Below are 16,358 nucleotides of genomic sequence, written 5' to 3'. Positions count from 1 at the left end.
CCTAACTGAGTGACCTCAGTGGGCTCCCACAGGCAGCACTGTCACACTGACTTTAGGTACCCATTTCAGAGATACATTTGCGGATACCTGATGTCACCAACAACCTCCCCCATCAGCACTTGATCCCTTCATCAGTGTTGACCATGGGTGATTTTAGTCTTATTATAAATTATATGAACTGACCTAGAACATTATTTACCAAAATTGTGTTGTGTTTTACTTGGATCAGGCAAAGTATGTTAAACCCTCATTAGCTGTTTTATAAATGGGTTCAGCTGGCACAGATATTTTCATTGTTTTAATGGGGCTTTAACAATCTCTTCTGCTCTTGGTGTGTGCACATAACTCCCACCGATGCTAATAGACTTATACCCAAAAAGAAATGTGAGACCTATTGTCCTTGTTATATGCAAGAATATCTCCCAAGCACGCTAAGTTCATGGGAATGTTCTACAAGTTTGTTTATACGGTATAGCAAGAGGAAATAAACCATGTATTAACTCTGTAAACACCTAGGACTAACTTCTTTACTGGTCTAATTATTTTGCTCATCACTCATTTGCTGTCATATTCATTTGACCCACAAATTTACAGTTGAGGTCAATATCTGTGCCAGAAAAATCCAAACCAAATTATGATGATTTTTTTTCTGTTTTTACTTCTCTTGTAACATTAAAAACTAAAAGTACTGGTATAATTAGCTAGGGTATTTAGTATCCTTAAGTGAAAGATTTACTGTGTTGTCTTATGAGAGTTATTTCCCAAAGGCCAAATATTGCTGTCAGTCTGTGGCAAAACTCCTACTGAAGTGAGTGGAGTTGTATCAATTGAGTGAGGATAGTGTTTAACTCTAGTGGTCCAATTCAGTAAATGATTTTATTTACTGTGTAGTAGAAACTTATATTTCACTAAAGAAACTATGAATAATTTCTAGTTTGCAGATATAGAGTTGTATTTCTTTCTTGTATAGAGTCCTAAAGCACAAAAGACCTATTTACAATACAGACATTCTGTCAATACATTTTCCATATTATTTAGTGTAATTGTATATAAATGTGATGTATAAGGACATTCAGCACTAGAGTTTGACCTCAATGGCTACAGGTGGAGTGGCTGATCGCATTACTCTGCATCTAAGGGAGACTGTGGCTTGGATGAGAACAAGCTAGCTGAGACTCCATCCAGACTAGAGGAGGGTAGTGCTGGTTTCTTGAGGGAAGCAAAGGAGGAAGAAGAATTAATTGCTGGTCTAAAAATGATTGGTTTGTTACATACCATTGACCATGATCTGGTTACCTTTACTATGTGCAAACAGAATATGACAGCAACCATTAACATGTACATCTGGAATTTTGAAGAGGGCACTTTTTCAAGGCTTTAAGCAATTGTTAGCATAACTGACTGTAAACATAATTTTAAGGTGGGAAGTGTTTTGTTTTGGACAGGATTATAGCTCTGGCTGATAAAACCAGCTCTGTTGAGCTTGTGTACCTGGATTTGACTTAGTACCCCATGGAAAAAATAACAAAAAAAAACCCAACTTGTGTTTATATGGAACTAATAGACACAGATGAGCTGATTAAAAACTGGCTCACTGTCAGATTTCAAAATGTTGTTAATGTGGTGGTATTGATTAGTGGTGCTATTTAAGCTAGATCCCCATGATCCATTATCAGTCCAACACTGTTCAATATTTCAATATCAACAATCTAGATGATGATGTAAAATCTGTACTGGAAAAGCTTGCAGATGTCACAAAGAAAGGTGGGATAGTAAATAATGAGGAGGACAGGTTATGGTTCAAGTGATCTGAATTGGTTAAATGACTAAAATCCAACAAAATGTGTTTTAATACAGCCAAATGCAAGGTTATACATCTGGGAACCTACTATACAAGTTATACCTACAGGATGGGAGACTCTGGCCTGGTCTACACTGGGGTGGGTGGGTCAGTATAAGATATGCAACTTCAGCTATGGGAATACCTTAGCTGAATTCGACGTATCTTATTTCAACTTACCTCCCATCCTCGTGGCACAGGATCAACAGCCACGGCTCCCACATTGACTCCGCTACCGCCGCTCACTGTGGTGGAGTTCCAGAGTCAACGGGAGCGCGTTCTGGGATCAATATATCACGTCTAGACAAGACATGCTATATCGATCCCCAATAAATTGATAATTACCCGCCAATACGGCGGGTAGTCTGGACGTACCCTCTTAGAAAGCAGTGACTCAGAGAAGGATTTAGGGGTCACTGTAGATAGTTGCCTGAACATGAGCTCTCAGAGCAATGCTGTGGCAAAAGGGGCTATGTCATAAACAGATAGTTAAGGGTTAATGCCTCTTTTACCTGTAAAAGGTTAAGAAGTTCACCTAGACTAGCTGACACCTGACCAGAGGAACCAATGGGGGAACAAGATGTTTCAAAAGGAAAGAGAGAAGTTTCCTTTGTTTAGTCTGTTTTTCATTTTTCAGCTGGAGTGAAAAAGATCAAGGAACCAGTCTCTTATCAGAGTAGTAAGTTTTAGAAAGGAATAAATTGGTTTATGTTTATTTCTTTGTAACCTGTCTTGTGCAATTAGAAGAAGAATCAGATTGGGTATTTGAGTTTGGTTTTTTTTGGTGTAACTAAGGTTTTGCCCAAGGGAACATCCTCTGTGTTTGGAATCTGTTGTCTGTGAGAGTAGCTGGTATGTTAATCTCTCCCAGAGGTTTTTCTTTTACCTTTTTTTTCTTTAATTAAAAGCCTTTTTAAAAAATAACCTAATTGATTTTTCCTTGTTTTTAGATCCAAGGGGGTTGGATCTGGATCCACCAGGAGTTGGTGGGAGAAAGGAGGGGAGATGGCTAATTTCTCTTTGTTTTAAGATCCAAGGGGTTTGGATCTGTGTTCACCAGGAAATTGGTGAAGTCTCTCAAGGCTACCCAGGGAAGGGAGTGCTTGGGGGTGGTGGCAGCCAGACCAGATCTAAGCTGTTAATTGAGCTTAGAGCTTCTCATGCAGGTCCCCCACATCTGTATCCTAAAGTTCAGAGTGGGGAAGGAACCTTGACAGGCTAATTGTGTCCAGTTCTGGTATCTGCTGGAATCATGCTGGAGAGAATTCAGAGGTGACTCACAAAAAAGATCAGTACTGGAAAACAAGCTTTACGATGTTGACTTATGGAGCTCATCTCATTCAGCTTATCATGGTCATAGTGCATAGGAAAATATGGAAAAGATGTCTAGTAGTACGGTCTTTTCAATGTTGAAGACAGAGGCATAACAAGAACCAGTGATTAGAAGTTGGAGTTAGACAAATTCAAACTTGAAATAAGATGATTTTCTACTAGTTAAGGTAATTAAACATTGGAACAGCTTATCAGAGGAGGTGGAGGACTCACCATTGCTTTCCAAAAGATTTACCTTAAATCACTTCTGGGAGAAATTATGTGGCCTGTGTGCAGAAGGTTGTGCTGGGTGGTCATAGTGCTCCTTTCTGTTCTTGCAGTCTGTCAATGTGTATGTCTTTCTGCTTTTCCCTTCCTTCATGGGCCATGGAGAGAAGAGGATTGATTGCATTCCCCTCAATATGCTCATAACAATTGCAGCTCTGAAGTAAGACAATGACTATAATCAAATCTCACCCTTCAGGTCTTCAGTCAGTCTCCTGCAGAGATAAGGACTTATTTTTCCATGATGCCCATTGTCTTGATGTATTCTGTGAGAATACCTTCCTCTGAAGCATCAGAGATTGGCCACATCTAGATATGAGACACCATATAGGGTGGCTCAGTATCTTTTCTAAATTTTTGGATGGTGTATCTTCTTGCTCCAATGCTCAGATTTGAAGTTAAGAAGGAATTTTCCCACAGGACACATTGGTAGGGACCTTGCGGGTTCCTCTGCAGTATGGGACATGAAGGGCCTGCTGGAATCATCTAGAATCTCTCTCAATTCCTTGCTATTTCAGGGACCTCAGCACTGGTGGCAACCTTAGTCTCTTTTGTTTTCTGCCTGTAGCACAGAGTTCAGTTTCCTGAGGGGTGACATGGTTTGAGCTAAGACATTAGGCTTAATGTAAGGGTATCTTCATGAAATGTATTGGGTTGTGTTATACAGTAGGTCAGACTACACGATCTGATGGTCTGTTCTGGCCCTAAACTCTATGAAACCAGAAGCTATGGCAGGAATAAAACTGCCTTTTGGCCTTTTGACTGAGGGCATAGCTCTACCATTTGTGGATTGAGTTTGCAGTTTGAAGTCGGGGGGAGGTCAGACTCTAGTTAAATTCTCAGCTGCTATTAGCGAAGCAAAAGGCAGCTACTGTCAGGTTAGAGAATTCTGCTGACAATTGTTATAGTCATATTGCTACCAGAGGAGTGCCTCCAGAGGATATTTGTGAGACTGTTTATGTGTGAATTGCATTTCCAGGCCTTAGAATGGATGGTTTTTTTTTAAATAGTTCAAATCTAAATAAAGAAATAAAATGAAAACATAAATATTGCAAACCAAAACCCCAAGAAAGAAACATGAGTAGGCTGTTATGATGTAATTAAGATATGGAGCCAGTTTTGAAGGAGAGAGCATCTTAAAGGCCCCTCATCGATTAAAGTACAGAGAGGGATGGTCCTTGCCCCTGCCTGCTCCAGCATTGCGATTGACCTTGGCCTGTGTATGAGGGATAATGGGAAGAAGCACCTTGCACCCTTGCTCCCCGCCATCCACCACACACAGGCACAAGCAAGTAGGAAACACCGACTCTAACTAACTAAGCAGAGGAAACACATCAGACAAAAGTGTCCTAGGCATCCAGAGAGTGTTTCTATTTTAGTGCTGTGAGTTTGTTTGTGTTTCATGGCTGTGAAACGGTACTTCTGACATCAGCGGTTCGAAATTGTTAGACTTGGTGGAAGAAGTTAGTTAATTCACATAGTATTGGCTAATTTGCTGCATAAAATATTATGGCAGATTAATAAAGCTTGCTTTCTGAGCTATACTAGACCTTTCCAAGGCCAGCTTAATTCTTTCTCCAGAAAATTAGTTGTGTTATAGCTTGCATGTTTAACCAAGATTTAGAGCTCTACCACATTTATATGCAGTGATGCAGTTCCTTTTGCTAGTCACAAACTGGCTTCCATTTGTACATGCCCTGGAGTGGAATAAATGTGGCTTGTGTAATAAATTGACTGTCAGATTGACTGGTTCTAGAAAATAATTTTAAAAGGTCACGTAAAATGGGCTGCCCTCAGCTCTTTTTTCCAGATACGTTTGATTAAAAATAGTTTGTTCTGTTTATTAAAACTCTGCTGTTTTCCCTCCAGGGTCAACTAAAGTGAATGCAGATTGTTATTCTTGTCAGCATTTTAACGTTCTGAATATAACTAGATTAAATAGTGTTGTATACCTTCCCCACTACACAATTATTAGCTATAAAATATGTATGATAAAATTAACCACAGGTATCAGGATTCAGTTGAATACACAATGCTACCATTTAGGCATATCCAAGCATTCCAATCAATAGGAGTTTACAGGCTACTTTTCCAGACATAGTTACAGTTTAGAATTTTGTAATTTGTTACAAAATACATAGACCCGTAGGGCCAGAGTATCTCCCACTGAGATCAAATGGAATGATTGTGCTAACAGTTGGATCAGGATCACTGTGTCTCACTGATCTTTACAGAAAATTGCTATAGGCATCAATATCTGGCATATGTAGTGCAGAATATATGAAATGACAACGTAGAGCAGTGGTTCTCAGCCAAGGGTCCAGGGCTCCCTGTGGCAGGGGCTGCAAGCAGGTTTCAGTGGTTCCGCCAAGCAGGACCAGTGTTAGACTTGCTGGGGCCCAGGGCAGAAAGTAAGTGTCCCACTGCATGGGGCTGAAGCCTGGGGCCCTGTGCCCCACCACCTGGGGCTGAAGCAGGAGCCTGAGCAACTTAGCTTCACAGTGCCCCCGTGGCATGGAGCCCTGGGCAACTGTCCGGCTTGCTGCCCCTGGCTTTTATATGCAGAAAACCAGTTATTGTGGCACAGGTGGGCTGTGGAGTTGGGGGGGCGGGATTAGAAAGAAAAAGGTTGAGAACCCCTGATGCAGAGAATCCCAAATAGCTCATATTGATTTAAATGGGCACCCTCAAGCTGGCATAAATGGTGTCCAAAAGAAAGGCTTTATTCTCTCCCCTTCTCTCTCTTTAAATTATTTTATTTATTGTGGAGCTTTGCCCCTATATAACTATTAGCTTGCTGGAGGCCACATGAAAACTAAGCTCATTTAGGAGACTCTGGATCTTACAGTTTTCAGTCTGTCTCCATGTGCTGTTCTGAAGGATAAAACCAGTAATTTCATACTGTTGCAGAGAAGAAAGCAAAAAGACTGTAATTTTGATTATTGATATTTATTCCATTCAGCCTGTTTTAATGTTCTATTGTTGATCTTTAGATTTGATTTCAGAAAACACTCAGAATCACTGTCCACAAGCTACTTTTCAGATCTGCCCAGAGTGGCTATTTAATATTTCAGACTCTGTGTGTAGTTTCCTTTAGTTCAAGTGTCATCTCATGTTGCCTGCAGCATGATTCAAATCATGATATGAGAATTAAAAGAAAGATACTGTTGCCAGTTGTGCCAGTCTTTCAATATTGAGCACCCTTGGCACCAAGGCAGTTCTACAAAATGGTTTTGGGGAAGAGATACCTGAACAAATTCCATGGCATCACAATTTGTAACATTTTCCAAGCACTCCTCAGATTTTTGCCTTCCTCTAAGAGTTAATGGCATTTACCCAAAACAACCTGAAAATCAACCAAAAAGCAGCAGGGTTTAACTGTCTGCATTCCCTGACATGGAGATCAATAGATACATTATTAACTTAATATGACAGCCTGCCTCCAGTATCATTAAGGAAGTGAGTTGGCAGTTAGGACTGCAACAGTTCTTCATCTTGAGTCAAAAATCAGAGCTAGAGTTTCTGTACTTTGGAGTATGCACTGTATTGTAAATATGGGAAGGCATGATAAAGTCTGCTTTATCCTTCACACATGGGAGTGAAAAGAATCATTACTAAAGTGTGACTGAAAGCTGAGATAATCATGGAAGCGCTTTGACTCTTAGAGCAAATTTCTATTCTTAAGAAGTAGGTGTTGCCAAAACATTCATAAATGTTCTCACCCAAAGGTTATATTTCAGCCATATTAAATTAAAGGGACATTGTCAACTTAGGTTAGGGACAAAACTTCAGGTTCAAGTGTTATGGAAAGGGGTTATACAGTTAATATAAAAATAATTTTGATTTTTAAGAAATCAGCAAAAACAGATTTATATAGGTAAACAGTTTCCTGAAGTTTTTGCAGACTGTACATTTTAGCATTGTTAGTGCATAAAAGCTAGATAGCTAAATGGACAATAGTCAGAAGGAGTAGTATCTTTGTCAAATCAGAGTTAACTGCAAATAGTAAACAAGTTCAGAAAAACAGTGGAAGATACATTAGGTTTTATTTTTTCCCCGTTTTTAGTAATTTAAGGTGGTGTTAGTAAAAATTGTTTAAATCCAAATTTTTCTAACCGTGGTGCATAAGTGAGACTCCTCAATACACATTTAAGTACCAAAATAAAAGTGGTCTGATTTTCAGAGGTGTTCAGTACCTGCAGCTCTCACAAGATTGCAGGTGGAGTGCACTTATGAAAATCAGGCCACTTATATTTAGATGTCTGAGTATGGATTTAGTAGCCTAACTTTAAGTACAAAAGTTTAAAGTTTTAGCTATTAATTTTGTCTTGACAGTGTCTCTTATAATGTGAAAGGATCTGGCTTAAACTCTTGGTCCCATGGAATGGGAGATAGGTGACCTGAGTCCTATTCCTGCTACTGGTATGCCCTCTTTGCTGCAGTTTGGCCAAGTCAATAATGATTGAAATTGGAAAGACTATAGATTTCTCTTAACTTCCTGTATCTCTATTACCCTATATGTAAATTTTGTTATCCCGATTTTATACATCTCATAGGAGTTTTGGTGAGGCTTAACTCATGAATGTTTGTAAAGTACTTTATGATACCTTGTATGTGTACCAGTATGTCTTCCAGTGAACATTATTGTTACAGCTATTAATTTACTTCTATGTATGACAATTGTTCTACTATGCAAATAGAAAATGTTACGTAACCGATTTCTAAGATAGGTTGTCTGCCCTGTTAGTGAAAAATATATCAGAGTAGTCTATCAATACTATGACTTGAGGATTTTTATTATTTCTTTGATATTCATAAGGGAATTTTGCACAGCACAAAATATTATAATAAGCACTATAAAACTATAGAATATGTAAACACTAACTGTATTGAATAGGAGTGCTAAGATAGGATGGATAAACAGTATGGTTGAAATCACAGTAAGCTATCTAGATAATATCCAGAACACAATAATGCAGGTGTAATACTGATCCTGAATGCTAAGAAATACAGGAGTCATTCCTTAACTGAAAGCTTTCAAAAACAATGAAAGATTACAGTCTCACATCCTGACTATTCACTCCTCTTTTGGAGTGTGGATTCACATAAAATTTTCAACACGTGCTATTGCTCTTATAATCTATGATCACTGTTGTAAAGGCACACCACTAATGAAGAGACAGAGACAGACATACTTGCAGGGTGGCAAAAGGACACAACTTTATTCAGGCCAGCCATTGTTACAGGATAGGCACTGGGACAGTCCTTGCTAATGGAAACCAAGCTAATGGTTTCCCAGTTTGCACACACAATCGCAGACCCAGCCACAATCCCTCACTAAGGCCCAAAGATTTGAGCAAAGTGCCTCAACTACTACGTTTAAATTTTAGCCTGCCCCTGTGATAGCTCCTTATTTATACTAATCCTTGTGACTCACAGGAAGAGCCACACTGAGTCAGCAAGCAGTTTCACCAGGCAACCAGGGGCAGATATTGTCTTATGCTACTATTGTTACTGTAACCATGTAGGTGTCATGTTAGTTCCCTACAGTAGTTCATGTAAATTTCCCTGGTAGTGCAATCACTCGCTTGCTTTGTTATGCATCCCCCTATATATTCCCCACATCACCTCACTGAGTAATACCCAGTTTAAAGGGTCTAAAATAAAGATGGATCAGGATCAAGTCCACACAAATAAACTTCTCCCAACTTTGGGAAAACATAAATCAAGATCTGAGCTTTGCTTGTCAGGCCCTTCCCCAGCCCAAAACTATGCCAAAGGTGTAACTAGCCCAAGTGAAATGGCTCTGGCTAATCAATTTTTATGCATTCATGTCTAGTGGGTACATGCACAACCGTCTTTGTGGTCTAAAGCACTGCTTAGAGTAGAGGGATGAGAGTTAGGAGATCTGTGTTTTGTTCCCAGCTCTGGCAGTGTAACGCTGTGTGAGTTTGGGAAAGTCACGTCGGACCAGAGTTTCAAATGCTCAGCACCAACAATAAGGACACTATTTTCAGAAGAGCTATGCTCTCATTTAGGCATCTAAGAAAAGGGAAGATTTTGATCTCAATGCTCAACAACTCCTATTGTCACACTTTTGACCAAATTTTCTGAAGAACTCAGCACCCAATGTATTGATTTTTTTTTAATGAAAATCTCACCACTTACTTCAGTGTGTAAATGAAAGCCAAGCTCCTTTTGAAAATATGGCCCACTTGCTAACAGAGCTCTTCTAAACATCTAACCTTTAATCTTCTGCTTTAGTATCTCCAACTATACAATAGGGATGTTACCATGTATGTTAGTACAACATTTGAAGAGTCTGGGTCAAGGTGCAAAGTACATGCAAACCATGTATTGCTACTAACTAAATTTCCCAGATTTGTTTATCATAACTAGAATAGGTATTCTGGCTGAAATCCTGGCTCCACTGAAGTCAGTGGCCAGGCTCCCAATTCAATAGGGTTGGAATTTCACTTCCAGAAGTGATTATGGTTGTAGTAAATGTATCTTGACAGACAGACAGGTGCTCAATTGCAGCCTAGCTTGGCGTATTCCTCAACAATACATATTCCATATTATTTACTGTCAATTACTTTAAATAAAGTTATTTCCTGCCTAGTCTCTAGGTGCATTCCGTGCAACAAAACATACAACCTTTTAATCAAAATACAACAATTACATCTCTATTTAAAATTCTTAAACAGCAAAACTAGTTTTTTTCTGTTTATTCCCATTTTCAGTAATTTCTCCATGAACTCACAGTACCACAGCCTGAGTTTTGACAGGAATGAAATGGTATTTGGGTAACACATGACATTTGAATAATGTTATAAGCACCTGTCATCCATTTCTGTCAAAATTGGGACTTGGGACAAATGTTTTAACAATAATCTGGCTGAGAGAAAAATACTTTATACATAACATTACTATTTAAATAAGTGTTTGAATATCTTAAGTAGTTTTGGATTTTAGATTGAAAAATACACTATAATTTTTCAGGTTTAAAGTAGGGCACATTCCATCTAACAGAAAATATCAACAACGTTTTAGAAGGTGCCTAATCTTATCTGAAAAGATTTCATTTGTACTCATTTACACATGCAAGTAATAGAAATTGTTCATTCAGTTTACATATTTAACAGTTTATCTATAAAAATTCCACATGTAAATTCTATTTAAAACTGTGTGTGCAAATATGGAAGTCAATTTTTAAATCATTGTCTTTGGTTTGTAAGTTTAATTGATTCACAAATTTTAAGGCCAGAAGGGGCCAAGGAACATTATGATTATGTAGTCTGACCTCTTACTATGTCAAGTAGGAGGTTCTAAATGTATCATGTAAAAGGTTATAATTTGGAGTAAAAATCAACAGGATCTTCAGTAAAAATAGTTTCAATTGCGCTTCAATGGCATTCATAGATTCAGTGTAACAGTACACAATGTGTTTGTGTAATGTCAGTAATATGATGTTGCTGTAGATTTTCTTCACATGCTAAACCCATTGCATATTTGTTCATCATCCTCAGCATAATTATTTTATTCCTTCTTCCCTCTCTCAAAAGGAAGCTTATTTTTGGAGGACTGTATGGTCTTCCCTCTTCCTTCTCCCTCCTCCAGTCTTTTTTGAGAGCAGTTAGATCTTATGTCTTTTTTCTTCTTTTCCTTTGCTACTTCTATGTCCACCTGCAGGATAATTCATTCTGGGTGGCTGTGGGAAACTGCTGCCTTTTTCAGCAGTAAGGGCTCAGGTTTCCTAACTCAATTTCATATGAAGAAGTATATTCTATTTAAAAATCCCTTCAAATTTTGATTAGACAGGGCCTTCTTTACCTGAACTGTTGGATAATGTTGGTGTGCACTGTTAAACAGGTAGCACATTTTACCCTGGAGCAGACTGCATTTCAGGAGTAGCTGAATTGATTCACATAAAATATTAATAGTTTGGAAAATGTTTTGAGATACTTGTGTATAGTACTTTTCCTTTAAATGTGGAATATAATTCTTATTTTGTATGTCAGTGAACAAAGTGTCTGCTTCTGAACATGCTAATTAGGTCCAGCAAAATTGCCCTTAATAATGTGGTGTGTGAGTATTTGCATGTTCTCACGCATGTGTTTATATAGGGTTTTTTTCATTGTAATGGATAATGCACATACAAGCATTTTTGTCCAGCAATGAAGGGACTAATCGAACACACCAAATTATAATGAATTGGTCCAGGTGTTTTGTAAATTGCAATATATTAGGAAAATTAATAGTGTTTAATAACCGTGAAATCTACACTTCCATCTGTATGATTGTGGTATAGTAGGGCAGGTGTTTGTGTACTGAACTGGGAAATAAAGAATACAGGAATATTACCCCAATATGAATAAAGGCTATTTCTTACTCTTCATTTTCTCCATTTATATTTAGCGCATATTGAAAAGGGACTGAACACACACAGAGATATAGTAGCATAAAACTACTATCAAAGATTGAAGGAAAATTCTTGTGAAATTTCTCGTTTGAAAATGCTTAAATATTACAATGACAGATATCCTAATATAGATTAAATTATATGACATTAGATTAAATAGATGAAATAAAGTAATAAAGATAGTTTTTATACCTGGATATCTCCTTCACTACACAGTGTGCCTTATATGGAGGTGAAAATTTGGGGAATTGTGCTCTTGTAGGTGTTGTAGTAGTCTAAGGGGTAGGATTCATGAAATCTGTTCTGTTCTGTCATTGTCTTCTGCATGACACTGGGAATTTAGCATTTTTATGCCTTAGTCTGTTTAACTGTAAAATGGTAATAACTGCTTCACTGGTGAGGCATAATTCATATTTGTTAAGCACTTTAAGATCCTCAGGTGAAAACTTTAAATCATGATTTGAGGACTTCTATAACTCAGCCAGGGGTTATGGGTCTGTTACAGGAGTGGGTAAGATTTTGTGGCCTGCAATATGCAGGAGGTCAAAATAAATTGTCATGATGGTCTCTTCTGGCCTAAAAGTCTATGAATCTATGAAAGGCACTTTAGAAGTGCAAAATATTGGCATTATATGTGAAATGTGGTGATGTGATTTTATATAATAAATTAATATCAGAGTATTGTAAGAAAATCACAGTGTGCTTGCTTCTCTTTAGTTTGCTTGGATGAGAAAAATCTCATGTTGTATTACCTGAATTTCATTATCTAAATAATTTGTAATTTTTTTTCCAGATTTTCCATATGACATATGATCTGGCCAGTGCTGTGGTGAGAATCTTTAATCTAATTGGAATGATGCTACTTCTTTGCCACTGGGATGGTTGTCTTCAGTTCTTAGTACCATTACTTCAGGATTTCCCACCAGATTGCTGGGTGTCCCTAAATGGTATGGTTGTAAGTATTGTTCATTTTTCATTGTGTTTTTCAAACATTCTTCTAAATTATCAGTAAACTGCTAGTTAAACTTTTTAATGAAAAAAGTACATAGTATTACATTGCACTACATGTTAATATTTAAGATTGCCTTTTTCTTTTGTTGGTTTACTGGCTACTACCTTTTTGTAACCCAAACCACTGAATCACAGCTAGAACTAGTTGTTTTCCATGACTGTCCAAAATCAGGAGATATTTCAGTTTTAAACTCATCTTTATCTATTAATCCCCACTCTCTCAGCAAACTACCTAGAAGAAAGTTGGATGAAGTTTAGTATGAACTTTTAAAAAAGACTAGTAGGTAGGGCTGGCCAGAAAAGATTTCCATTTTACAAAAAAATCTAAATTTGGTTTTGTTCCAATGTGGCAACAGGAGAAGGTGAGAAACAGCATGTCTAATTGAGAGCTGGGACTTGAATCTGGGTCTCCTACTCACCTGGGATGTGGGAGACCCAGGTTCAAGTCTATGTTTTGAATTGGGCATAGCAGGCACAGAGTCTCCAGCATCCCAGCTAACTGCCCTAACCACCAGGTACCCACCCGTATGTTCTGGGCTCTTGCACTCTCCTTCTCACTCACCAGAAATGACATCCTGGGCTTGAAAAATCTTAACTATGAACATTTTGTCAAAAAACTGGCATTTTTCAACAGGAAAAGGTTTTGGAAATTATCCCACCAGGTCTATTGAAAAGACATTTTACCCATGTGTTATGAGTCCAGTTGTGCCCTCAGTTACATGAATACAACATCCTTTAAACCAAATCCTGAAGTTATTTCCCATTTTTTTCCTTAGTATGAGGAAAAATGAAGGGTTTACTTCACTTGGAAGGGGTGTGTGTGCGAAGTGCTAGGTCAAGGGCAGAACTTGGCTGCATTTGTGTTACTTCTCCTCTGTTGTAAGAGAAATGGAGCTACACAGCTTTGATAACCGTCTTGAAGGCTGACAGATTCAAAGAGCTAGGTGATGTTTGTGTTGAAGACTTCAGATGATGAAGAATAGTTGATACACTGGGAAATCTGTTAAAAAGATGCTAAAATGAAACTTTTCCCAGTTTAATATATTCCACCGTTAGGATTTCTTATTATTATGTGGAACAACACAATATTGCATATGTGGAAGGGAAAATTTGATTGAAGTAAAATAAAAACAAAAACAAGCAGAAACCCATTTAGAAATAGATAAGCCAAACATCACAGAAACTGGGCAAATTGTCAAGTGAATGAATCCAATAAGTGGAACAATTTTTGGCAGTGTCTGTCTCAGTTTGTTGATGGTACAGACAACATCAAGGAAGTGTTTAAGCAAGGAATCTCTCTGCTGAGATTTGAACCAAAAAGGCTTAGATCTAAAAGCAGCAACTCTACTCTACTGATACTCAATGGAGCCACACAGCAAAACAAACAAACAAACAAATCCTTTAGTGGTCAATAGTAGCAGCACATATTTTTTTTCATACCTTTTGTTACTAAAATATGTCATTACATGCAACCACAGTAAGAATGGACTACATTATTTGGCCTTATTTTCAGCTAATGAAAGCCTTGCAGGGTTGAAATGAGGCTGCTGTTTTGAGAACTTTTCCAAGCTCATGTTTTTCCAGAGCCAAACACTATATGCATATAAATATAGCCCACCATTTACTGAGCACACCATTTACTGAAGCCCACCATTTACTGAGCACATTTATTCTATAAAAGAGAGAGAAAGACAGTACAGAGACAGGTACACAATTGTGTAAGCACAAATGCTTGTCTCATTCAGCAACTAGAAGTTGATCCAATAAAAGATATTACCTCACCCACCTTGTCTCTATAAAATCCTGGGACCAATGAGGCTAGAACAACACTGCAAAGAGACAACCCCCCACCTCCAACCTGTCATTTCTAGAATTTAAGAGCTGAAGAGAGAGATGTTCTTAATCAAAGAAAAAATATTTTATACAGGTATCTTTGTGTTCGTATGAAGTATAGAAAGGAGTGAATCTTTTTTTTTTCAAATTAGAGAAATCATTTTATAGTCTTTTACTTAAAAGTAAGTACAATTTTATATAGCAAAAAATAAATTTCAGGAATAAAGGAGGAAAATCTTTTTGCTGGATAAAAGAATGTCAATCAGATATTTAGAAAATGCCTGTAAGAAGAAGAGAAGGGGGAAACAATATCCCTACACTGTTGCCGCTATCCATTTTGGTACAAATTCATTGATGGCATAAGTTGGTGCAAAATGCAAATCAATGTAGTTGCACCCGCAACCACTATGTCTTCTCGTCTGCCCTCTTGTATAGCACAGGCCACAGCTTCCTTGCATTCATTCCTGTTTGAATTAGAGCATATCTTTTAGATAATTTTAAAATCAAGGTTGGATGTTTATCTGTAATGGAGAATCCACCACAACTTTCGCTCTAATGGTTGTTCTAATGCTTAATTACCCTCAGTGTTAAAAATGTGCACCTAATTTCTAGTCTGAATTTGACTAGATTCAACTTCCAGCCCTTGGATCTTGTTATAACTTTGTTAACTAAATTGAAGAAACAATTATCAAATTTTTGTTCCTCACTTAAGTACTTGTAAATGTTGATCAATCATTCCTTAAACGTCTCTTTGTAAACTAAAGGGATTGGCTTGCATGAGTCTGTCACTATGAGGCATGTTTTCCAGTCTTTAATCGTTCTCATGGCTCTTTTGTGAACCCTCTCCAATTTATATACATCCTTTTTGAATTGTGGACCTCAGAGCTGGACACAGTATTCCAAAAGCAGTCACAAAGCAGTCACCACCGAGCCAAATACAGAGGCAGAATAACTTCCCTACTCCTACTCAAGATTTTCCTGTTTATATATCCAAGGACTGTGTTATACCTTTTGGCCACAGTGTTGTACTGTGAGCTCACATTCTGCTGATTATCCACCAGGACACCATCCCCCTTCTCCCCCACCCTGAGAAGTCCTTTTCAGGGTCACTGCTTCCCCAGATAGAGCCACCCATCTTGTAAGTATGGCTTCAATTCTTTGTTCTAGATGTATGATCTCATATTTAGCTATAATGAAACACACATTGTTTTCCTGAGCCCAGCTTATCAAACAATCTAGATCACTCAATCTCATTAACCTTCACCCATCATTATTTACTTTTCTACCAATTTTTGTGTCATCTGCAAGCTTTATCAGTGATTTTGTTTATGTTTTTCTTCTAGGTCACTGATAAAAATGTTATATAGGGTAGGGGCCACAACCAATCTTTGAGGAACCCCACTAGAAACACACCTGCTCAATGATTCCTCATTTACAATTGCATTTGGAAATCTATCAATTAGCCAGCCAGCCAGCATTTTTAATCAATTTGGAATGTGCCAAGTTAATTTTGTATTCTTCTAGTTTCTCAATCAAAATCTTCTATGGTACCAGGTCAAGTGTCATACAGAAGTCTATGTATATTACATCAACACAATTGCCTTTATCAATCAAACTCGTAATTGCATTAAAAAAGATAATTAGTTTTCACAAAAT

General features: G+C 37.7%; 1 protein-coding gene across 2 annotated transcripts in view; it reads left to right on the top strand.

Moving 5' to 3' along the window:
* The window catches only part of HCN1 (hyperpolarization activated cyclic nucleotide gated potassium channel 1), a 298,745-nt gene that overhangs the window by 147,949 nt on the left and 134,438 nt on the right, over positions 1–16,358 (top strand). For both annotated transcript variants that reach the window (XM_050946921.1, XM_050946922.1), the window contains exon 3: positions 12,652–12,813. In XM_050946921.1, the coding sequence (XP_050802878.1) occupies positions 12,652–12,813 (162 nt within the window). The remainder of the gene's footprint in view (positions 1–12,651; positions 12,814–16,358) is intronic.

This window comes from Gopherus flavomarginatus, chromosome 3, assembly GCF_025201925.1.
Source record: "Gopherus flavomarginatus isolate rGopFla2 chromosome 3, rGopFla2.mat.asm, whole genome shotgun sequence".
Lineage (NCBI taxonomy): Eukaryota > Metazoa > Chordata > Testudines > Testudinidae > Gopherus > Gopherus flavomarginatus.
This window is presented reverse-complemented; position numbering and strand designations above follow the sequence as displayed.